Genomic DNA, 25,855 nt, shown 5'->3' with positions numbered 1-25,855 from the left:
TCATGAGAGCAAAAAGGTGGAATATTCTGCAATGGCCAAGTCAATCACCAGATCTTAACGCAATTGAGCATGCATTTCACTTGCTCAAATCCAGACTTCAGACGGAAAGACCCACTAACAAGCAAGACCTGAAGGCTGCGGCTGTAAAGGCCTGGAAAGCATTAAGAAGGAGGAAACCCAGTGTTTGGTGATGTCCATGGGTTCCAGACTTAAGGCAGTGATTGCCTCCAAAGGATTCGCAACAAAATATTGAGAAAAAACTTTTTTGTTTGGGTTATGTTTATATGTCCAATTACTTTTGAGCTCCTAAAATGTGGAGTGTTTGTAAACAAATGTGTACAATTCCTACATTTTCTATCAGATATTTTTGTTCAACCCTTTAAATTAAACGTTACAATCTGCACTTGAATTCTGTTGTAGAGGTTTCATTTCAAATCCAATGCGGTGGCATGCAGAGCCCAACTCACGAAAATTGTGTTACTGTCCAAATATTTCTGGCCCTAACTGTAAACATTGTTTCTGTGTCAACAAAATCCACTAGATGGCATCATCTGTACCTTTGTTTTTCATTTAGTGTCGTTCAATTTAGGAAATTGTCTAACAACTGAACCTTGCTTTGCTTTGGGACTTTGTGACACGCAAAACTGAAGCTAAATCGTTTAGTGGACCATCAATATCTTCTGTGCTGCAGATGTAAAATGCCCTTCATTAATACAGACTTCTCTACTTGGTTTTCTGAATGTGAATTTGCTGCATTGTGAAATCTCTTTGCTGTCGAGCTCACTGAAACTCTCCGTCATGGCATTACATCTCCTGATTTAGAGAAAAATAAGGAGGGTTACTGGAAGATTTTCTAAAGGGCATTCAGACATTTTAATTTTGAGCTTTCTTTGTTTGTTCCATCCCTTTGAAGAGGCTGTGGAGGTACTAAGTGCGAGTGTGTTCATCTGCAGCCAACAATGTGTATATAATAGAGGTTTTCCTCTATTTTGAGGTGTCAGTCATCTGTGGCATCCTCTGCCAGCTTCATAGGCAGAGAAAATGGACAATGTAAATAATAAACCAATAAAAGGAGAACAAATGTGAACAACTGTCTGCAGCAATTTTATTTTGTAGAGGATGATGGGGAAAATTTTATTTTTCTAAGTAATACTACTATAACGGTTCACTTCATGCTTTTCTGTTTTTGAGTAGTTCAGAGTTTCTGTTCCCCTGAGATAAATATGTAACATAGAACTGGTTTTTTAGCCACTTATAAAAAAAAAGGGAAACGCAAGAAAATTTGATATGCAAGTAAGTGTTGTTCTTTATAAGCCAGAAAAGAGCTAATAGAGTCATGAGGTCTCCATAGTAATTCCCCTTGAGTCACTTGCTGCATATCTTGATTTTTTTTTATCGTTTTTCCTAAATGAACTAAACAAGTTAGGATTTTTCAAAAAGATTCTGTCTGCTATGCTTCTTCCAATGAAAGTATAATTTATTTTAAGATATTCTTAAAATACACTGGTGCAAATAAACATGTCTGTCACTGTAGATGGTGGAATTATGTGTGTTTGTTTTTTAGTGTAATTTAATAGAATATGTTCATGATCTAAGGGCTTTGGTTGTTTCAACAACTATATATTCACACAGAGAAGAAAACAAATTAACTTCACTGATCAAAATATTTGTCCACCCTGTTTTGCAGCATTGCAGTTAAAGATTGATCTTAACCCACATATTCACACTTTGGACTTTTAAAAGTTTTTATTTATTAAGCATTACAACAATCTTGCCACTTTGCATCAAAAATAGAATTTACAGCCTACAACTCTTTGGTTACTGATATGATACATAAGGCACATGTTGCACTTTTTTTGCCTTTAAGCAAACAGGGTACCGAATACTTGATTCTAAAGTGGCTTACAGAAGCCGATTAGCTTGTCAAGATGCTGTCAGCAGCGACCTACTGATTGTAATATTCACCACACTTTCTTAAGCATCTTGCGCCGTTACAAAAGCTACAATTAAAGCTACATATTTTTTTACATGACAGTCTTGATTTACAAAAGAAATCTATGATATCATAGCTAATGTGAACTGAAAACGCAGCACCTATACTACACGTCATGACATAAAACAGAAGGTAGAAGCAAGCAGGTTTCATTCTGCTTCGACATAAACATTGTAGCTGGTGTCTGAAGAGTTTCCTGAGTGCAAAGATCCAACAGATCTATAAACAAGACGACAGAGTAGATATGGTGACATGAGGATGAGATGTCACCGGGAAGTGATTTACTACTAGTGTTCTGAGATGCACAAAGCAACAAATAAGTATTTTTAACCACTTGCATTCCATTAGCAATATACTTATGCTAAAAGGAGATAATACTTGGAGGATTTGACAAACTAAATTCAGGTAGAACACACTCAGGAAGGAGAGCTTGTGGCTATTTAAAAATAAAATCAGTCGTTGCCATTCTTTGACGTGACATGATACAAGACTCCAGCATAAAATGATGCAATACTGTATTTGACCAGCAGAGAGCAGCAGGCGACCCATGCTCATTGATATGTTGCAGCTGCGGGGGCTTCTCCAGGTCTCGCCTTTTGAAAGTTTACATTCAGCCTGAAAGTTAATTACTGTTTGACAAATTTTCTTCCAAATTACTGGCACTAAGGCAACATGAGGCCACTTGTATTTTAAGGCAGTGTTGATGAGAGCCTACTTATGAAAGTATTAAAGAAGTGAGGCCTCTGCTTTCCCAGATTTTCACACTGATCCCCTTACAAACAAACAGTAACTTTGCTGTCTTCGGTTATCTAACTGCATTTTGCTGTGGTTATTTCTTGGCACTCACATGAACCCTCTTTCTGTCAATGAGTGATCTTCAGTCTTATTGCCTATGTAGATCAGATATTACAGCCAAGCAGGAGGCAGAAATGTAGGAAAACCCCTTTTGAATTGCAGCACCAATTACACACACTTATTTTTTTTATTTTTTGTAAAAATATTCTTTTAGATTAAAAAAAAATTATAAAACTTCACCCTTTTTCTCTTCAGCTCAGCAATCCCAGAAAGATGAGCCGAATTAGTTGTAACGTTCCGAGCTACAAAGACAAAACCAGCAGGTAAACTGAAAAACACATTCTTCTCGTCCTTAACAGGGAATAATAGGCTGCAGCCCTTTGTTAGAACCTGAAAACACGTGTTGCATCTCATCACTAAACCCAATAAACCAAACGCTCTGGCTTGAATTAGCTTATTTGCATCTGTTCACTAAATGTTCTTTTTTCTATTCTTCAGTAAACGGCAAAAAACAGAATTATTTGGGGTTGAATATTGATCTAGAGTACAGTTTTTTTTTTTCTTTTTTAAAAACGTAAAAAAAATTAGATTGGCTTAAAATTGATTCTTGAATGTAACAATATAAGGCACCAAATGTGTGTTTTCTATACAGAAGTAAATGTATTCTGTGCATGAGTACCAGTCAGACTTTTAAAAAATAGTTTTAGAAACACAGAGGAGCAGCTGCATAAGAGGTTGGAGCACCAACATGGCATCCCACACAGAAAATATTCAAAGTGTATTGAAACTTGGTCAAAGAAAAAAACTCAGAAAGAAAATATATTCTGGGTTTTTAAGCTTTGCAATCCACTTATCTTTGGCTTGAATACAAAAAGGCATTTGGGTATGGAGAAGAAATATTGGTTAAATAAGGTAAAATCCTTGTAGAACACCATGATAAAGGATACTAAGAGTGCTGGTTTGTTCTTTCTCCAGGGTTGAGTGAAACATTTCTGTACTTTATCGGTAACATCCACATATTGTCTCTCGGTCTCACCGCTGTAATACTGTCAGCTGGGCTGTCCAGCAGCCTCTCCTTCTCTGCATCCAAAAAAAGCATCACGGTGGGGATGAAATGGTCCAAAGCATCAACGTGAAACAGTTTACAGCTGGGTTCTCCCTATCTGATTGACAAATAACTCTGCTTCTTCTGGTCGATAACAACCGGTCTGAGTGGGGGGAAAGCAGGCTGTCACACCTGATCAATGTGCAAAATGCAAATAAGTTCATTGGAGACACAAATCCTGATGCAGACAGAGTAGAAAGTAAGCAGCAGGTATTTACCCGCTCTGCCGTGTAACAGCAGCTGCACTGGCCTTTTCTTCTAAAGAATGAAATGATTGTGTCCCAAGATGCAGAATTTAACTAATCTGACCGTCGGAGTTTGACAGGAACAAAATAATAATTATAATAAAGAAGTGACAGCAAAGCTTCAGGAAGTGGCTACAGTCTGGACATGGTCTCAGGCTGGTGAGGATGAGACTGTCCTCCCATTCCGACCAGCGTGTCCAGCTTGAGTTCTCTCCCAGCAGGTCCCAGGGACCCTCCCCGCGCCAGCACTCCCATGGTGTCTCCCGACATGCCGGCGAACTCAAAGGCGAAAGTCCCATAAAACAGCATAATGATGACGCAGAACACCCACTCGAAGATGGCTGAGGCGTGCTGCAGGACGAAGCTCTCCTGGCAGAAAAACACGCCGCCTGAACAATGTGGTTAAGGAAGAATCAAGATGTACAGAACAGAAAGCTTGAAGCTATCAACCAACTTCATTCAGAATGGAATAAATCCACCGTTAGGTGTCATTAATCTCATTTTTAAGAGTTGCTCTCTACAAGTTTTGCACATTTAGATCCATTGTAAATGGCTACTGTTCAGGCAGGATGAAAAGTGACTGCTGTGAAAAGAAATCTTTCAATATTGCCCAAAATTATCAACTGGATTTAGGTCTGGACTTTGATTAGGCCAGTCTAATACATGAATACACTTATCTAAACCACTCCATTACCCTGACTCTGTTATGAGGACTGTTGTCCTCCAATTTCAATTCTTTTGCCATCATCAGGAGATTTTCATCCAGGACAACCTTGTATTTACCACCATCCATCATCTTATCGATTCTGACAAGAAAAAACACACCCATAGTATGATGCTGCCACCACCATGTTCACATATCATTACTCTGAAGAACCTGTGGGGCGCCAACAAGTCATGGCTTAAAAAGATACTGAGCACCAAGCCCACGAAGGCCAGCAGGGTCATGCAGAGACGCAGGTGGGCCACGTAGTACTCCCCCTGGGTCTTGGCCAGTCGGTAGGTCAGCGCCGACTGCAGGCACACGAACAGCATGCTGGTGGGGAAGGCGATGCCTGCTCCGACATAGTGGAGAACTTTGGCATTATCCACCTGATGAGAGAGGATAGAGGAGAAGAAAGAAAGGCTTTATTAAAGAAGTCTTAGTGTAAAGATAAGCAGCTCATGGAATAAAGTGGGAGAGACGAATAAAACATGCAGGAGATGCCAGCGTTGAGCTGGTCACAAGAGTCATAGTGCACAATACACAAAAGGAGCATGTGACCACATCTCCCACCATTGGGCACAACATATATAGCTACATAAATCATAGATATTTTGATCAAAGCAGAGTCAATGAAGCCTTATTGAAATTATAAAAGCCGCTAATTCAGACAGATTAAGAAGAGTTGCTTTTCCTGGTCCATGCTCAGAAAGTAAAGGAGATCTGGAGATACAGTAATTCCAGTGGTTCATCAGAGCAATAGCCTAGACGTAATGCACTTGTTTCAAAGCCATTGACCTGGCTGGTGCATGCTGAACATTCCTGTGAAAAATTACAAATCTGCAAAGTCACAAAGTTATTTTTTCAGATGAAACCACATCAAATATAAATCTGAGACACACATTCTTTCACATATTTGCCTAAAAAGAGCTAATTACACAATTAGATTAGGGAGTTTAGTCAGAGGACTTGCTAAAGAATTCACTAATTGAAAATCAATATGTTCTTTAAAAGAACTGCATCTATATACTCTGTACAGTCGGGCTCTGTAGGCGAAAGATCTGTTGGGCTACATATTCTCTCATAATAAAATTTCACAGACATCCAAACAAAACAGCTCTATGCTTTTAATGACTGCGCTGTTTTTACTTAATTATGCAAGTAGATATTAGGCAAAAGCTGAGCTAACCAAGTCTGGTAATCCAGTAAAGAAGTGGACTGTAGAGAACAATGTATAGTTTGAAATGTTCATAAACTAATCGGTGCTCTAACATGGATGAGAAACACAGCGTACACTGTAACCTACTTCATTTCATTACATATACACCAATATGTATTTTTCCAACATATTTTTCATATTTCATATTTCTTTAGCAGCTGGTTAAATCTCCTGTGGGATGTTTTGCCATCACATAAAATATGACTCGATGTCTAAATAAGATCAGTTTGACAAATAGGTTCCTGCAGGCTGACACTGACCGACCGGCAATGGGAGTCTGACTGACTGCATTTTGTGAAGCAGCGATGGGGCGTCTGAAGGTAAACATGTGGGAACAAGCCCGACAGATCATCATTTGTGAGCTTTGGATTCCTTTTGTGTGAACAGAGTACCATTTCTTCTCTATTCCAAAAAGCTAAATATGTCTGAAGAAATAGTAATCAGGAGGTACCACCCAGCAGTCTGGTTTCTTATCTTACAACTTTCATAAAGACAAAGTGTTTCTCCGTCACCGACAAAGTTATGTTTCTTTTTCTGAACAATTAGAGCTGCCGACAGGAAAAGCCCCTGTGACCACGTCACAGATGTGCTGCCAGCATCTTATGTAACAAACGTGCATCACCCAAAGCAGCGTACATTAGCACGTGCTTCGTCTCTGATACTTTTCACTTTGCTTTGACTCCTCCCATTATTCCAACTCATCTGTTTTCACCTGAATGATCCTGAGTCCATCAATACATTTTAGATTTGGGTATATGTTGCAACAAAACCCCCATCAAAGACACGACTTAATCATATTCAGAGCCATGATTGGTTTGAATAAAAGAAAATCTAACAGCATCATGGCTCCGATTCACTAAAGAGGAGCCTCTGCTCCCCACGCCCTCTCTGCCCAACTACTCTGCATCTGGCCCTGCTTGATGATTCATTTCCCCCTGGCTCTTCCCGTAAATTCCTCCCGTTTCTGCAGCACTGAGAGTTCGCAGGCAAAGCGGGAAGAGGGCGAGGGCAAACTTTTTTCTTTTTTTTTTAAGTGCACACAAATTGCCACATCTGCAAATCTGTTGCATTGATACAAAACAATTACTGCTCTGTCAAAGACTTGTTCAAACTTCTTTCTTGTTTCTATGACTTCATACAAACAGAATTAGAATTAGAATTATCTCAAATTAATAAATATATATATAGTTTTTGTGATAGACTGGCACTCAAGTAGTGGATCACTGACCCGTAGAAAGAAAAAATACATGGTTTTCAATTTTAAAAAATTAAATACGAATGTATATTCAGAGTTAATAATATCTCGGAGAGACGTATTTCAGTGTAATTCCAGACCCATGTGAGCATTTCCCAGATTTGAATACCTCCACACTGAAATATTAATTCACTTTCCTTTGGAAAAATGCCCAAACTGGAGAATGTTTGAGCTAAAAGTTTGAAGTCCGATATCTAATTAGATTTAGGTCTGAACCCTTTTAAGGACCATTCATTGATCTAAACTAGAGATGCACAATATTAAGAAAACATTTAATTGAATTACTATTGCTGAATCCTGTGACAGCAATTAACTCAAAATTTCCTGAAGCTTCTTTCTTTTCCTTTATCACAAAGTCCAAACCACTCTTGGCAAACTCTAGAATCTTGAACACTAAAATTGTACGTCAAGTGAGTCTTGTGAAAGTGCATCAAACTAAAGTATCATTGGCATTCAGAATTTGCAAAAATAGCACCAGAAATACAATATTAAGGTAATAATAGATGTCAGAAGTTTTTAGAGATCACAATATTGCACACATGCAATTACTGCTGTAATTTGATGTATCGTGTATCTAACATTAAACGATTCCATTAAAATATTTGTCCTGTAAATAGCTCCGACTTCTGTGTCTGTTACCAAAAATTAATCCCCACAGCATTGTGCTGCCATCAATGTGAGTAGCATGTCACTGCATTAGCACTTTCTCTATGTGTAGATGAGGAGCTGAGTAACACTCTGTCAGATGTTCACAGTTTGGGATGTTGTTTTCTGACTGAACCTTGATTTACACCGTTCTCCCAGACCTGTTCGCTGTGACCCTTGCTCTTTATGATGCTTTTTGTTCATTAATGTTCTCTAATAAAACAAAAGACCTTCAAGAACAGCTGGATGTATATTGACTTTGAATTATACAAACCAATTATTTACCACTCAATTTAATGCAGCTGGTTGCACTGGTTTATAGTTAGGGGCATCTGAGGAAAAGAACTGAATGCACACCTCGGTTTTCAGGTTAAATTACATGTATTGTTTTCACTTCAAAAGTATGCATTACTTTCTTTTGGTCTATCACATAGAAAGACAATAAAATTATTTTAAAAAAAGGTTATGGCGTAGTAAAAGCAACTTGGTTTGAATACTCTTCCATATAAAATCTAATGATGGTCATGAACTCAATTAAAGAATAATCACTAAGCCTGTTTAAAATATTCAAAACAGAAAATGTTAGACACATTTTGTTTTGGCACCAGTTTTACAAACTAAAGAGGCTTTTTCTCATCACATGAGTCACTTCTCCCTTCTTTCACTTATTCACAGGAACAGTCAGCTATTTCACAATCTTCCTAAAGCCGGAGGACAACACCAATATTGCAGCCAAACAAAACACAAAATAGGAGACCAAATGCTTTAACCTTAAACATCTCTCTCTTATAAAACACTAAGAATGCATCATTTATTGTTACTGTAAGTCTTTCCTGCCAGCAAAGATATTTTTCCCCTTTCTCAGGAAGAAAAACAACACCACCAAAGCATTAGGTAGACCAGACCTTCTGGAAAATTACTCTCAGCCAAACTGCTAGTTACACAACTCTCACCCTTTGAACTAAATCAAGTCATCACTTTGTGATGATTTGATAATTTGCATTAATGTGAACTGAACATCCCCAGAAATGGACTCAGTCTACCGAACTGTGTGTGAGCACATTTTATGTCCCCACAATGTGACCAATACAAGTCTGTAAACACACAGAGTCTAGGCTTCTAGCCAAGACTCCAAATATTTAAACATCAAGAAATTCTTTCCCAGAGAGCAGATATCTACATAGAAGGAAATCAGGTTCGCTTCCTTTACTTGTGACTTCGACCAAGGCCAACTAAGTGGTCCACACAGCTTTTAACATTTAGTTTGAATGCTGGGTTATATTTGCAACAGATGAGCTCGGGCTTTTATGTACACTCATCACTGCAATGAAGGTCTTTCATCTCAGGCTTTAAATGACGTCTTTAAACTACTCTTCTCAAGTTGTGTTGAAATTGTTGAACACGATTTCAGTGACTTTGAAAAAGCAGAAGTAGCTTCACATGTTTCAATTAAATTGGAATTTCTCCAAGATTATATGTGGAAATTACATGTATAGGCTAAAATATGTACATACAGTGACCTAAACATTTCCCCCAAGTGGTGCTGGAGGCCCGAGGTCCTTTTAGCATAACGAGTGAGAGATCATGGTATGTTTGTCTTTGCAGCACAATCAGAAACTAAATTTAAAAAAAAAACTCAGTGAAGATCTAAGGACAACTGGAGGTTTTCAGAAGTTGGTCAAATCTAGTGAAACAGCAGATTATAATGTAGACAATTCAAACGCTTGAAGGCAAATATACTCCATTCTTTGTCAAGCTTTGTCATTGATTGGTTTTGTTGGTTGAACTTTAATAAAGTTTGTGAGAAGGTTCAAACTGTAACCCTCAGATGAAACATTATGAATATGACCTAACAAGCCTGGAACCATCATGGCTCAAAAATGTCTTTACTTGGAAACTGCGGGAACACCAGAGTTAATGTCCACAATGAGTTTTATATTACCACAAAATTAGAGGATACTGACCAAGAAAAAAGCACCTGCTTCAAAACTGATATCTGAGAGTAAAAATTTTAAAGTAAAATGCTTATGAGACATGTTGCATGGTTAGATCAGACAGTGATTAAGCTGCCTGTCCACAATAATGAAGTATTTGAAAATCTCACCTCGACTTGTTCAAAATTAAGAACGCTGTCGTTGTAAAATACAGAGTCCCTGTAAGGCGCAGCAGCTGCATCATGCTCTGGTGTGGGTTTTTTTTTTTTGCTAGTACTGGCATACTGCAGAAGATGGCTAGACCAATGACAAAGCATTGCCTCCAATTTATTTAACTTTACCTCAAATAGGACAATGATCAGAAACGGATGTCGAAACATGAGCACAATGGACTTCCAAAGGCCCAATATTTCAACTATAGCAGAACTATGTGGACTATGCTCAAATGCTTGGTCTGTTCCAGGAACACAATCAAAGTTAATTGATTTTCCCAAGAATCGTGATCAAATATCCACAATTATGCCAGAAGACAGGGGTGTGAGGCAAAGTTCAGTCACAGAGATAACATAACGCCACTTTGATAACAAGTCAAGACATTAGTTTACCAGACCACAAATTTTGTTTCAAAGTTTCTGCTCATTATAACAGAAATTCAGCTCAAGCTTCAAACAATTATAAGCAATCAAAAACCTTAAAAAAAAAACATCTTATTTTTTAACAATTGAATCAGGTAAAGAAGAGGCCAACTCGAGGATCATCACTTTTTTATGGTGTCTTGTCTATCAGAATATAAATTTAATTGATTCTATGGTTACCAAAAATGTGTAAAAGAAGAAGGAACTTCTGCAGAGCTAATAAATATCATATTTTGCAACAAACATAATTTATTAAAAGCTTAAAATTAAAATTACATTCATTCCAAAAAATAAAGAGTGTATGATTTCTTCTGACAGCAGTTGTTAGTGTACTAAGCTGGAAGTTTTTTTTTCTTCTTCTTTCTTACGGTCACAAAGAAACCTTGTCATATAATGTGTCTCTTATAAAGTTTTTTGTTTCCTACCTGGAAATTTCCCACCATCATGAGTCCAGCAGCACAGATCCAGCCTGTGGACAGACTCGCTGTGTTGAGAACACAGTTTTGATGCTTCTCAATAACATGGGCGTAGCGAAGCAGCACAATCACCACCACTAAGAAAAGAAAGACAAATAAACCCAGATCAATAGGCTACAGTCATTGTGTCAAGTAAGGTTGAAGGCTTCGTAAGTAAAAATTGTATTTTTTTATTTTGGCAGAGCACAACATACAGTGACTGGATGTAATTTAATGGAAACCTGGACTCACACATTTCTCAGCCAAAAAACACATTAAGTTCTTGAAAGGCCATTTATTTGCCCATAGAGGCCACTCAGAAATAAGAAAAAAAAAAAGAATCTGGAATAGAAAATGGCGGGAAAATGTGCAAGACACACTAGTGGGGGGTGGATGCAAGTCCCTCTGTGGATTATAGGGGAAGTGAAACAAAGAAAAAAAAAATACAGTATTTAGGACAGTTGAGAGACGATGTGCTAATCGGTTCTAACTGCGCTCACTGTTGTTCTGACCCCTGCCTGATTCGTCTTTATCCAGTCTTCACTGCTGGTGCTTGATGAAAGCTGACTGCTCACGGTAAAAGCGGGACATTGGAGATGAGTGGACAGAACGAAGCTGAAGGAACAGAAAGAGACAAAGAGGTCCTCATGTCCTGACATTAATCTGATACAACTGTTCCAGACTAAACTGCTGTGATAACTCTGCCACCATCTCTGTGCAAATTCACAAGCGTGTAAAAGGAAAGCATAATAAAGTAAAAAGCTTTGTCATTGTTTGGTTTTGTTGCAGCTTTGGTGACTGTGAGTCAGCATTTCAATGACTGGACATATTTAAAAATCTGTCCACCAGCTTCATTAGTAATATACTTACATAATTATTTTATGATAATCATTACCTATTTGCGCAAATCTACGTAAATGTTGATAATTATTCAAAATAGAGTCTAAATAGTTTGTCATTTCTTCATGATAAATTGTTGCAACTAAAAGACATTTGGTATGACTTCAGTGATGCAAATAGAGTTTAACTAGAAATATAATAGTCTACAGAAACCAGGTTGAGCCATTTGAGAAAATAAAATGCCAAATAAAAATCTTGTGCTTCTCTTTATAAAACTTGCCTGCAGAAGATGCTTTTAGATCAAGACTTGTGTGCAGAAATTCAGAAATTTTGCAAATATATTTACAAACTTCATTTTTCTGTACTTTTGTGATACTGCAGCTCATCTGCCTTCCCTTTCAATGATATATGGCTTCACATAAGAAAAAAAATGCTCTTGTATTTCTCCACTAAAGATCTGATATTGTTGCACAAAGTTTACCACATTTTTTGGAATATATGGTCACTGCTACCAAGCTTACATAAATGCTAAGCTAATGTTGCCGCAATGCCTCTATCATAACTTTTAAGAATTTAATGCAGACTCTCTGTCTGCACTAATGAAGATTCACTCACATTGGCATGCTAAATGTTTAAAGTAGCACCCTGACTGTGTGTAGAATATTAAACTTTAAGTCCACAATAGTCAAATTATTGTTGAATATGAGAAACGAAAAAAGAAGTCCCCATGCAGCATCAGAATTAATTTTATCTTTCATCCAAAACACATACAAAATCACAAATGTGAAGTGATTTCAGGACAAATCATGAAAAACAAATAGCAGGCTTGAAATAATCATGTCGTTATTCCTTTTCAGTTTCTTTCAAAATGGAGAACATACTGAAAAGTCAGCTTACTGAGTTGCAGCTTATTTCATCCATCTCCATGCACAAGGCTGCCTGCATTTTATAAATATATAAGAGATGAACAAGAGATGATTGTGTTTAAACTTGTTGGGGACCATAAAAGCTTAGCCTCGTGGTTAAGAATAGGACGAATTAAGATGTACCTCAAATGCATCAGTCTTCCTTTCTTATCTTTTAGTTTCTGTGAGATATTTACTGTTGTCTCTCTTTAAAAGTGACAGGCAGACGCAGAGGTTTAGTTAGTTTGTCCAGAATTGGGTTTTGATGAGCAAGCAGCATAGTTGACCTTCACCTTGCCTCAGAGGGTCAAGACAGCTTCTTCCTGACAGCTCAACAATGGGAATAATTTCAGATAAACATGACATCCCACAACCTCTAATACTGTGCAACCTCACAGCACCTTTTCAGTTCTCACTCTGCTCTCTGAAGTCAGGAAACTCAGGAAGGAAGTCTACTGCTGTTGAAAACACTGTTTACACACCAAACTTACTTGACCATGTAAAGTCCTGTTGCAACATGTGGGAGTAAAATAATGTATACAATGCTACAGCAGTTAGAAAAGTCTGCAGAACCTATGTACACGTAAGTGTTGGTTTCAGCAAAAATTGCAGTCAAACAAGCCCTCCTTGTCCCCATATAGGGATGATATTTCAGCTCAAGCCTTTTGCATTTTCTACCACAGGAGGTATGGCAGAGAAATAAAGCATGCATTGTATTTTTTTTAAAAAGTCATGTGTGTACACTGTAAAGAAAAGGAGAAGAATAGTTCTGAGGCAATATACGGTTCACAGAGTCCGTGTGATCCTGACCCTGAGCCAATCGCAGCTGGCACAGTTGTCCAAGTAAATACATAAATCAATAGGCTAACAAGTTAAGCACTGATTATTTACAATAGGCTGCTGTGGAGCTGCATACCTCAATAACTTAGCCTATTTCTACACAGACATAATGAGTTACTTTTGTATTAACATAAGTCTATGTAAAGACTAAGCCAGTAGATTATGTAACCAACATAATCTGGAGGTGGAGGCATCTAATTCAGAAACAGGTACTAGTAGGGAGGTAAGTGGAGTAACAATTCATTACCATGTAATTTTTAGTGTGGAAGTACAGTATTTTGATAAGGCTGCAGATCACATCTTGGAAAGAAGTTTAAATATGCTAGAAACCTATAACATTTGCACATGTTGTGCTCTACCACACTAAAATGTTTCACTAGTTTGAAACAATCTACATATCAATAATTTTTCTAATTAAGACAAAAATATTGTTGATTTTGTGAAAAATATTCACAAAATCAAGCATCTGTTAGAGTTTGCCAGAAAAAAGCAAAAACCCCAAAAAAATCTTCAATTCAAAATAGTTCAAACATTAAGAAATTTAAAAGGATGAGGTTTGGGAACCATATTTGAACTACAGTCATGGCCTTAATGCTGTTGTTCTTCATCTTCTTCACTTATTCTGCCTTGTTTTGTGTGGCACATTGTGCCCGCTGTAAAGCTCTAAAATTCAAATAAATAAATAAAAATTGATGAAGACCTGACATGCAAGTCCTAACTGTGGGAGTAAAAGGTAACATGCACAGAAAGCAGGAATATGTGGACTCTAAAGAAAGATCCTGACCAGTCAGCTGCTTTGAACCAGTGTCCTGTATTGGCTGATCATTTGTCCAATTTATTGTTTAGTGTATTTCTGAAAAACATCCAACATAAATTTAGCATTACTACTCGTTATGAATCCTCATGTGATCTGATCAACAGTGCAATTCTAATTACATTTCATATGTATGTTGATTAGACACGTTCACTGGACATAGGCACCAGCACAGCAAGGGTGTACAGAAAATGGATGGATGGATGTTGATTAGACAAATAAATGCTTTATCAATGAAAGTGCTTCTTCATTTTCTGATATTTACTAAAGAGCTTCACTGAACTTCACTAGAATGATGATTAAAAAAATAAAAGCTATTATGAGATAATTTCCTCATAACCTTGTTTTATATCATTGTAATGATTCATATAACTGACATGTGAACTTTAATTACATGCTAGTAAATATGGGCCCTACAAGTTTTATAGAAAAGTATAAGGCTGTGATATCGGCTAGAAAGGGTTTTTTTTTTAATCACCTTCAAGTTGTCCTTCATGTCATCCATTTTTCCATCAGACGATAGTACCAACAGTTTAGAGCACAGTAAAATAGCTTTACCCCTCTCCCACCTGCTACTGCAGAATATTCAATGATAGAAGGCTTCAAACAAAAAGAGCAAATTCAGCTGATTGAAAATATTTCCAGACTCCAAGAAGTTTTAGAGCTGCAGCTGTTAAGCTCCGACCCGAACGTCTGCTAAGAAGCAGGCTAGCTGTTGAACTCAAGACATCTTGAGACATCTTGAGTTCAACATGTAACAAAATCATTTTTATAAATGTCAGAAAACATGTACTTACTTATTCAAGATAATTTTAAGAAACACCATAAAACTGTTTCTAATTCTTGTTTTCATTTATACATATCCATTTATATATAACTGCCAAAATCTTTCTTTTATTAAAGTTGGATAAAGCAAACAATAACAAGGATCTGTGTTCACACAAAGAGCATGACTTGGGTTTTTAAATTAGATTTTTTTTATTACCGTTACTGAGCTTTGATACTGAGAAAAAGCACAATTTTTCTAAACTGCTTTTAGAGTACTTAACAGTTCATGTGAAACTTTTCGATTTGGTCCTTTTTCAAAAAAAGGGAAATTATAAAAGGAACTGATGAAGTTATCTTATCATAGTTTGCCATCACCTAAAGGTGGAAGCTTAGGAGACATTGAACTTGACTTCACAGTGTTTTGCTGACGCATTGTGGAAGAAATGATAGACATAGGTGGCAATCTTGACTTAAGCAAGATGGGAACCATCAGAGTTGAGAAACACCGAATGTGGAGCTCCTGTTTTTCTCATGTTGAATGATGAGTCAACATCTTTCAGTTATTAATGACCAAAGTTCAATTAGCCAGCACGCATTCAAGATCTCTATGTTATGCAGTGATGAGCACTGGCCCAATAAAATGAACAAACATGTTGGTCTTTCTCTGCTGCCTGTGCAGACTTCACACTAACATGCAACAGCCTGGTCCCTTCTGTCTGGCAAAGTGCTCATTTTATACAGTCTCTGTCTAAACAGACAAAGAAGCCTGCAACTACAATCTGCATCTAAATGAGAAAGGAGTAAACAGTTTTACTACAAACCAGAGACAACCAGTCAGAAATGAACGATGCCAGAGGCATGGGTACAGAAAAAAAGCTCTTTATACCAAGCTTTTTATACCAATGTGTGTGCAAACACACACTCACACACAGTCAGTCCACAGCTGGGAAACATTAACTAGATCAGGGGAGTCAGAACCACCAGCGAGCACCGGGCAACAGCACGTGTAGACTAACAGAAGACCTGCAGAGCAGCACATGGGAGCTCTGTCTCTTCTGTTATATCACGTCTGTTTTCCTTGTCCATCCTGGAACACACACTGTCCCTTCTGGATGTGGACAAGTGTATATTTCTCCATTACAAATACTCTGAAACTAAAACATGCTTTAATTTCTGCTTTGTTCAGATTCACAACGGTCGCTAGCTGTGTTTCTCCCCGTATTCTAGATAGACGTGCTGACAATGTCATTTTATGTGAGTCTCCATAATAATGTCATCATGAAGACCAAGAAACGTAGCAGACAAATTTGGAAAAAAGTGTTGAAGAACTTTAAAGCTGGGCCAGGGTATAAAACAACATGTTAAGCTATAAGCATTTTCCATAGCGTTGCTAAATTAGTAGTATGAAAATGTAAACATGCCAAAGCATGTTTTTGCAACAAAACCTCCCAAGACATTATCTTCCACCTAAACCTACAGGCAGAGGAAAAACAACTTTGGTGGTAGAAGCTATTTATTCACTCCAACAGTTTTCTGTTTGTGGTTAAGTTAACTATAGGTCATGCAAGGAACACAGCAAGATGGCAAGATGTTAAGAAGGTTTTGTAGAAGTTTTGGTTCTCATAGAAAACATCAATGGAGGTAAACTACAACAGCATTTTACACTAAAAACATCAATACGGTAAAATAAGGTGGTGGAAGAATCATGCATATCATGCATCAGGTCAAAGCATATTGGACTGGCCCAGTCAAAGTGCAGACTTGTCAAAACTTGTAAATGGATAGTAACAGACACAGTTCTTCCAACCTGACTGAGTTTTTGTTATTTTGCAAAGAAGAGAGGGAAAAACTCTTACATTGACATATTTTCACTTTATTGTATGTTCACTTGTATTCTCTTGCATTGACATATTTTCACATAGGAAAAAGTGAAAGCCATGTATGGTTTTCCTTTCAGTTCCCAAACACAAATTACTTGTTTGCTGTTGTTGTCATTTAAAATCTAAATAAGATACATTAAACTTGTGATTGTACCATGGAATCACAAGACAAAATGTGTAAAAGTTTGAGGAGTGTCAGTCCATAGCAAAGCAGTTGGTTTGGTGGTTCATGTTGTACAATAAGGAGGATGGAAGTGTGTGTTGTTAGTGCCCATATTCCTTACCCATGAAGGATCCGGTGCTGCAAATTAGGCTGAAAAAGCAGCTCTCTGGTGGAAGAGTCCCGCATTTACTGCAAGAAAAAGTGCATAAAATAATATACAGAAGTACTTTGAATCGGCATATCCACACTCTTCAGTAACAGTGTCACCATTTACACCATTCTGTGAAATAAAATATGCTGCTGAGCTGCGTTTGTGCTTGTTGACAGTCAGACTGAAGCTTGATCCCTCACATCCCGTAGTGAAGTGTTTAGCTTCTCACCCACTGCATACCTCGACTCTTTTCTAGGAATGGGAAATGTCTGAGCGATTGGGAAGTCAGGAGACACTCGGCTCTTGTCTGTTTCTGTAAACGTTCCTGCTGCATTAAGGCACTCACATGTTCTTCTGGAACGTACAATTTAGTATGATTACGGAGCAAAAAGTCTCCTTCCTAATCTTCAGCGCTAGTTTGAATTTTTTACATAAAAAATAGTTTGGTGAGTTCATACTGCCTACTTTGAGGCATTATATTTTAAATAAAGATTGTTTACCTGACTTCTGTAGCTAAATCTCCAGAGTCTAGGAGTTAAACAGTAACAGGAGTGACTTGATTTCCTCCCCAAAAAAAAGCAGGTTTTGCATGCATGCCTGTTTACATAGCTTAAGTGTTCCTCTGAAGTGCCACGGTGGCAGGCAGGATATTTCAGCCGTGAGTTATTTTCAGAACGCACACAGGACAACGGTCTCTCAATCGTTTTTCTTATAAACAGTGTGCAGACAGGAGCCGAGCGAGACAATGGGACCGTGTTCCTGTTTTTAATCAGCAGAACCAAAAGAGACATGGGAGCCACAGGGGTCCTGCTGCACATGGCGGGAGTCTCACTCACCTGATGAGAGGTACGTTATCTAATGTGCAGCAAAACGACGGGCCGCTCTGCAAATGCAGGTCCCCTTCACAGGACTGGTTGTACAACCTGCAACAGAAATCGTTCAACATTCATTAAAATCAATGCTCTTTGAATATCACTCATGTCAAGAATGGAACAATGATGAATGAAGCAATTTATTCCATGCGCATGTGGGTCCCAAATAGATCCGGCTCACACTCAATGGCCACCAAGTGGGCCTGGGTTCATAATAATGGGGCCCGCCTGTGTTGACTCCATTGAAGTCATGGTAAAACCAAGTGGGGCACCGTAAGGAGGGTCCCCAGAGGGTAGAAAGACAACTGGATCAAATTTCTTAAAACATCTTGGGCTCACATGGGTCACACTTCGTAACTTTTGTCGTTCTGCATCAAACTTATACAAGCAACTGGATCCTTTAACCCATGGACAGTTCTATATGAGGTCAAATTTTCAGCCCATTTCTAATTCCTGAGACCATCAAATATAAATAATGGCTGAAATGAGTGAATCAGTCAAATTTCAGCAGCAGAAATAATTGTCTTTTTTATTTGAATTAAAGCAAATGGATCAAAATATATACATTTAAAAAGTATCAAAAAGAATTAAAAATAAAAAAAAATAAAATATTTAGACACTGTTGATCCTCAAGGTTATCTTACAATGAAAATCCCATCTTCAAAAACAAGATACCTTTTTTCTCCTTTTTTTTAATCAGTATTAACCTCACAACAATACTTCCAAAAAATGGCTTGGTAGAGAGGTCATTTTGTAAGAACAAACAGTCCCTGAGTACTATTTGTTCCTACAAATAGTCTATGTCGTTCTTAGTAAACAAAAATAAAACATTCCTGTTTTATTTTTGTACCCACTGCTTACCACATACCCACTGGTAAGCAGTGGGTATGTAGGGACCAACAGAATTATAATGAAGCAAATCGCAGGACAGAAGAAGCAGCATACCAGTTATCCACAGGACAGACGTGCTGGTTGTAAAGGGCCATGGCATATCTGAAACAGACACAACGGGATTAACCAGAATGAGAGGAAGATCATTCATAATGTGATCAGTTGCACTGCCATCCAAAAATGTTCATTTCTAAGGGATTGAGTAAACAAAATGATGAAAAGACACAGAAAGAAATGATAATTGATGTTTTTAGCATTAACCCTGAAGGAAGTGACATGACATGGACAAACTAGGTAGTGTGTAGACATAACATCAGCTAAAGAACATCAAAGCTTGACCAAAAAAATACACTTTTACTTTCTTGGGGCCGGAAAACAACATTCTAAACATTTTATTGGCCATTTCTAAACCTAACATTTCTGATATTTGCATTTAAATTAGTTGCTTTTCCCTAATGCTGCTTTTTTTTTTTTTTTTTTTTTTTTTTTTTTTACATCAGTGCCTAAAAAGACACACAAGTTAGAATAAATTTCTGCTATTCTGACCTTACATCGACTTTCATCGGGTCAGCCTGTGAGATGAGGCAACCCAACTTTCAATAATCTCTTATCGTTATCCGGAACTAAAAAGTTCAAGGAGTGAAAATACTGGTTGATTTCAGGAAAACCGGAATGACTAACAGTTATTATCAATTCTATTGTTTGTTTTTGACAGGTCACTGACTAGCTTCATCCACTGAAGGTTCAATGACCACACGTTCAAAAATTAGTAGCTACATTTTAAACTAAATCACGATGATTACAGTGACTAAGTCAAAGCCTACGTTGCCTCTAGTGCAACCACTATAAAAAAGTTTTACTTTCTAAAATTTGTTTACAAGGCTTTACACATAAATTAATCAAGTGCACTCTGCAGTGGTCATTGATTGCTGATTTAAAGGAAGTTCATGACATGTTCATCGTAAAGCAAAACAATTTGAACTCTGGCATTACAACAATGAGCATACATTCACTGGCCGTTTTATGAGGCACACCCGCTCAACTGCTTGAGAAGTAAATCAAGATAATCTAATTTCAGGAATCCAATTCAATGAGGCATCTAAACAGGGTAAAGATGACATGCAGAATTTCAGTACCAGAATCAGAATGAGGTAGAAAGTGAAACATAAGTGACTTTTTAAAAGGAAGTGATTCATATTTACACAGAAAATATGATTCATATTTTCACAGAAAAAGAAAATAGCCAAAGGCCAGTATGATGATATGATTCACAACCAGATATGCAGTCAACAAATCTCATCATGTCAAATCCATCAATCTAGCTAGGTGCTAAAGAAGATCTGAACACAAATAGGACAAACCAATAGCAAGGTGTACCTAATAAAGTGGCCACTGGAGTGTAAAAGTCAAACTTACTCATATCACTATCAACAATTTGTTTTTTCTTTAGATAAAACCAATAACTGAAACTTTTTTTTAACTATATCTGATAATGCTTACTGAGCACCTATGAATATAACAATCCAGATCGTGTTCAAGACAGAAGTTAACGGCACCTTGTGATAAAGTTTTCTCTGAGGTTTTGTGTCAGACCACAGAATATTTTGCCAGCACAAAGACACGCACGCACGCACGCACGCACACACACACACACACACACACACAGCTGTTCTGTCTGTGCATGTTCCATCCTTATTAAACCGCAAATGATGAAAGATCTACACGTCTGCATAACAGATAACAAGCGGAATTACTTCATATCAAAAGGAGGGGTGGGAAAAGCATGAATCCTGAGATGATTACGTTCCCCTAAACCACGTGACTCAACTCCAGCTAGAACAACCATATCGATCTATATTCGATCAGTTAGTCTTTTTTCTACAATGGGCCTCCCAGTAGGGGAAATCTGACAAACGGGAAGGAAATGCAACTGTCACTTTGTCATATTACACATTCACGCACACCGACATGCAGGGTTAAAAACGGTGGGCTATTCTGAGATGGTGAACATCTGTCCTGATTTGTGAACGCAGATGTAGTTCAGCAAGAGTTTAAGCACCAATTAGGAATGTTTTCAGCGGTTAATAGTATCGTGTTCATGAAGCCGTTTTTAAAAAGGACAGAGACAGTATGTCGCAAACATGCACTCAATATAGGCCGAAATGGTCATGTGAAAAACATTCCTGGGTTAAAATAATTCTGCAGTCTAAAAGTCACAGTTTAAATTTGAGTTTGTTACCATCATCAGCCTCAATCTAGTACAAAATGTTTACAGCCAGTGGACTCACTTGCAACTTATATCCAAAACTGCATGCACACACTTCTCAAAAAAGGCAAATACTGACAGTGATTGTAGTATTTTTATAGTACTTTTATAGCATTTTTATTCAACACAAAAAAGGAGGAGTAGTACAAGAATTCAAATATTGTATTATTTTAGATGCACAAATGATGGCTCACTAATTTAATGCCGTGATTACACCCAATATATAATGTATAAGAAGCTGGTAAAAAGAAACAACAAAAAAAACTGTTTAAAACCAATTGAAACAGTTTAGAAACAGGCATCAAAAGTGACTAAAAGCTTAAATCACACTATTACTGTCAGATATACTAAAAACATTAACAATGAAGTTTGGAGAACATTGTAAAATATGTCTATTTTGTGGTTACGTGCCACTTCAACAATTTTTTTGAATAGAATCCCAGTAAAAGCAAGGAGGGCGAACTCTGCGGGACCGTCTACCATTCAGGAAACCCTCTGATGGTCACGCTACTTTCTCTTATTGTCCATTTCATGCTTGGAATACAGTTCTGAATAATATCCGACAGGAACTCCCACACTTCTTTCTGAAAACATCTTAAAAACTGGTTCCTGGAAAGCTAAAAATGTCAACAGGACTCTACTTAAACATGTATTATTAAGGTTTTGTCTTTTACACACTCAACTAAGTAGTATTGAACTTTACACTACATGATGTCATTCATGCATTCACAGACAGATCTATTCTTCCCATTTCCAGTCAACAAGTCTGTAGTTGCAACACAACAAAATGTGTTTATACTTTTGCACTTCACTACAAATTTGTAGTAGGATGTTGATGTCAGAAACAATTATTTCCTCCGTAAATAAAATTGGTGAATACCTGAAATGTCTTACAAATATTCAGAATCACATAGCTCTAGAAGCCAAAAGTCATTGAATATTTTTTTTCTTTAGAAAGAGATTATTCTTCAGCTTTGAAAGCTAAAATAGCATCTCTGCAACTCTAGAAGAAATCTAAATAGAGTATGTTTTAAGTGTTTGAAATAAACCAGAGCATTATGTGTTTGGAAGAGGCTAAGTAATAGTAGGTTTGTTTATATAATTAGCCCTCTATCAAAGCACAGCACAGCTGTATGCTGTAATTGCATGCCTGTGAGTAACATAAAAAAGTAGCTTTTTTTCCCCCTAAGTCAGGACAAAACTAGGAACATGAGCAAAACTTCTGTGGAAAATCTGGTTTGTACAGTGAAAATTCCCAATAGCGGTACAAAAATAACCCCAGGAAAAGGGTGTGAGGAATACACAACGGGTGTACTTACAGTGGGGCTAGCCAAGCTAGACATAACGAGACCCTTTTTAAAATGAAAGCAAACTATGTCCTGATAAACACCTCAAAGAAGCCTTTGGGTACAATGAAGTCATGCTGCCATTTTAAACTAACCCATAAAAAGTCAACAGAGGAAGCTTAGTCAATTGTCTCTGGTGGGTAAAAGCAGACACAGAAGTTTTATACTCTCTGCGTGGTGACCAGATGCTGAGAAAACTCTGCCCAGGCTCTATTAAACTATTTTCTAGAATTAACCTCACTTGTACAAAGAATCGGGGAGTTATGCAACATTTTACATCTTTCAACATTCCTTCTACATACTTTCTACTCTGGAAAAAGCCTGGAGACTTCTCTTAGAAACAAGGCATGCTTGTTGAGTTACTGGAAAGGTTTGGACAAACAATCCATGGCAGTGTTGGCAATGAAGTTTACCGAGTCAGTTTGCTGCCTGAAAAACAAAAGTCAAAGCTGCTGATTATTTCATGCATCTTTTTAAAGCTCTCTGTAGGCATCAGTATTTTTTTCAGATGCGCACTCCTGATTGGACAAGCTGCTGCTGCGTTAGCTAACGTAAACAACCGTGCATAGTTTCATCTTTGGGCTGCAATCAGGCTGCTCATCACTGATGCAACACAGAGCTTGGCTACAGGACAACAAAAACTCAGAGTTGCACCATCTGTCTCCTTCCTCCTCAAAATCAAATGACAGGCCCAAGAGAAGAGATGCCAGCCGTAGAATAATCGGGAGGCATGATCATTCTTTATGCCCTTTGGGTTCTTCTGCTAAAACACTGTACTGAAGATTAATAAGCTGTGTGGCAAAGCTTCATGTTGGACTTTATAAGAAAGGTGAAAATTCCAGAATCTTCGTGGAGAGACTTAATCCACGTGCCAATTGCCATGGCTGCGAGGAATTCAGGGTAAATATGCAGAGTGGCTCTGCTTAAAGAAACTAAGGTAGAAACATGTCTTTGTTCGGCATTTACAACACATTTATCTGTGTTTTTTACACATTTTGGATTAATACTGGCGTGTCAATGGTATTTAGGTATCCCAAGATTGTGAAAAGTTCCTGTTTCAAACCTGCAAAAATTGTCCCGTCATGTTGTTTCCACGTAACATAAGGTAATTTTAAAGCACGGATAAGGAAAGCGTTAAAATGCCCGAAGATTTCTTCTCCTGATCTGCTCTGTGATTGGAGCATAGAGCAAAAAAGTATCACCTCTATCTATATGTTGCTGCACACCGGCAGTAACTTGGCTGACAGAGGGATAGCATAGCTTTCCATTTCTATTTTAAAACTACAGTTGGTCATAGTAGATAGTCTGGAAAATGAACCATCTCTTATCAGCTTTTTACACAAATATTAAATATAAACAGACTTTTATCAGCTCACACTTTGCAAATTGTGTCAAACACAACTGACATTTAATAGTTTGGCAAACTTGAAACTTGATTTATTTCATTTCTCAAACTGTTCCCAAACTAAAAAAAAAAACTATTCTTAATTATAAATATATATTTTTTAAAAAGATACAAGCAGAGAACATCATATTAGATGTTTTGTTGAGATGTAAAGCTCAGAGGGCTCCTTAAAGCACCTTGTTCGGACCCTTACTGAAGTTTGATATGATAATGCTAGAAAAGAGACATAAATTGTTGTTGGTATTTTGACTACCCTTCCAAAAACAAACCCATGCAAAGCCTGTAGTACAATATTAATAAAAAAAAACATGTAACACTTACACAACCCATATCCCAGTGATGCTCAGTACTGGGAGACTGACAGGCAGTATCATCCACAGAGACATTTTGGAGCACCTTGAAAAATCCCTTTCCTCTCCGTCCTCTTCGACCAGCCCAGGAATATCCTCTCAGGGAGCAGACAAACATTTACCTCCAGGTGACTGGGCTCTGCACGATCACACACTGATTCATTTTCCTACAGATGGAGGTTGGCAGATGGGACAGATGTGTTCTTTTTTTGTCGTTGTTGTTTTAGCTGGTGAATAAGACAGAAAAAGGGAGGTGCAGGCAGTGAGTTAGGTCAGGATTATTTGGGTACTTATCACGCACTAATCAGCAATACAAATTAAAGTAATCTTCTTTGTTGGGTGAAAAGTGATTCAATCACGCGCAAAAATCGTTCAGTTTGTCAAACAATGATGTCCGATTTTTTTTTTTAACTTTTTTTTTTTTTTTTTTTTTTTTTGCGGAGCGCAACAAAGTAATAATAAATAATAGGTGTGTGCATTTTCCTTTAATCTATCCCAGTAAACTATGTGGCTTGTTACTCACCTTCAGCCTCCGAGGAGTTTTGCAGGAGGTTTTGTGGAAACTTTGAGACCGTCGACGTGTCCTCCTTGTCCTCTTCAAAGCAAAGAAAAAAAAAAGCCAAAAGACGCCGCGTTACTTTAAAAAAAATCTCTTTGCTTCGTGTATTTTTTTTTTCTCCTGAGCAGAGGTTGGCCGTTTCGCTTTGAAGTGCGTGGCGTTACGGCTCGCGCTCGCAGAAATGCTGCCACGAGATCCGGAGACATCCCAGAAGATCCAGCTGTTTGGCTCCGCCCACCTGAAGTCACGTTCGGGTTGGCGTTGATGGTTCAAGACTTCATTCCGCCTCAACAGAGATTACTCTACCAATCATTTTCTATACTGAATACTATGAAACGCAAATAAATCTGCAGCACAGCAAAAGTCTGACTCGCCAAAACGCGTTTTCAAAAGTTTATACGCGAGAGTCTCAAATTGGTCAAACACGAGCAATTGTTGTAACTATGAAAGTTTATGCGCAGGAAACGTTTCCTCTTTTATTAGCGAAAGAAAGAGGTGAAAAGTTTGAAAATGGGATTTTCGAAGCCATTTTGTTGAACATAGAGCTAATACCGCCCCCTGCTGTACATTACAGGGGGCACATAGAAGTATTCCTAAATGTTATCCATCAAAATGTTTATTAATTAGTGTTGCTTTATTTGACTAGATTTCAAAATGCCTACCATGCATCTTGAAATGTGTGTAGGAAACAATTTTGTGGCATCTATTTTGATTAATTTTCAATCCAGCAATAACAAAGATGTGTGAATTATTGGATGCAAAATCAGATTGAAATGTAACAATCTGTTGAGGGATGTGGCTGTGTTTTTTATTTGTTTGTT

At 37.6% G+C, this 25,855-nt stretch overlaps 1 protein-coding gene across 1 annotated transcript; it reads right to left on the bottom strand.

Moving 5' to 3' along the window:
* Positions 1–1,727: 1,727 nt before the first annotated feature.
* Positions 1,728–25,238, bottom strand: zgc:154058 (Transmembrane protein 150A-like). The gene is made up of 8 exons (XM_055030017.1): positions 24,999–25,238; positions 24,447–24,702; positions 19,163–19,210; positions 18,182–18,268; positions 17,316–17,383; positions 10,955–11,082; positions 5,053–5,230; positions 1,728–4,527 (listed from the first exon to the last, which is right to left on the bottom strand). Exons 2-8 carry the CDS (start codon positions 24,509–24,511, stop codon positions 4,271–4,273), a joined length of 831 nt encoding a protein of 276 aa, XP_054885992.1. The 5' UTR covers positions 24,512–24,702; positions 24,999–25,238; the 3' UTR covers positions 1,728–4,270.
* Between the last annotated feature and the right edge of the window lie 617 nt (positions 25,239–25,855).

The sequence above is a fragment of the Poeciliopsis prolifica genome, unplaced genomic scaffold (assembly GCF_027474105.1).
Source record: "Poeciliopsis prolifica strain line A6 unplaced genomic scaffold, Auburn_PproV2 SCAFFOLD005, whole genome shotgun sequence".
NCBI lineage: Eukaryota > Metazoa > Chordata > Actinopteri > Cyprinodontiformes > Poeciliidae > Poeciliopsis > Poeciliopsis prolifica.
The sequence above is the reverse complement of the archived record's forward strand: the minus strand, read 5'-3'. Positions and strand labels throughout refer to the sequence as shown.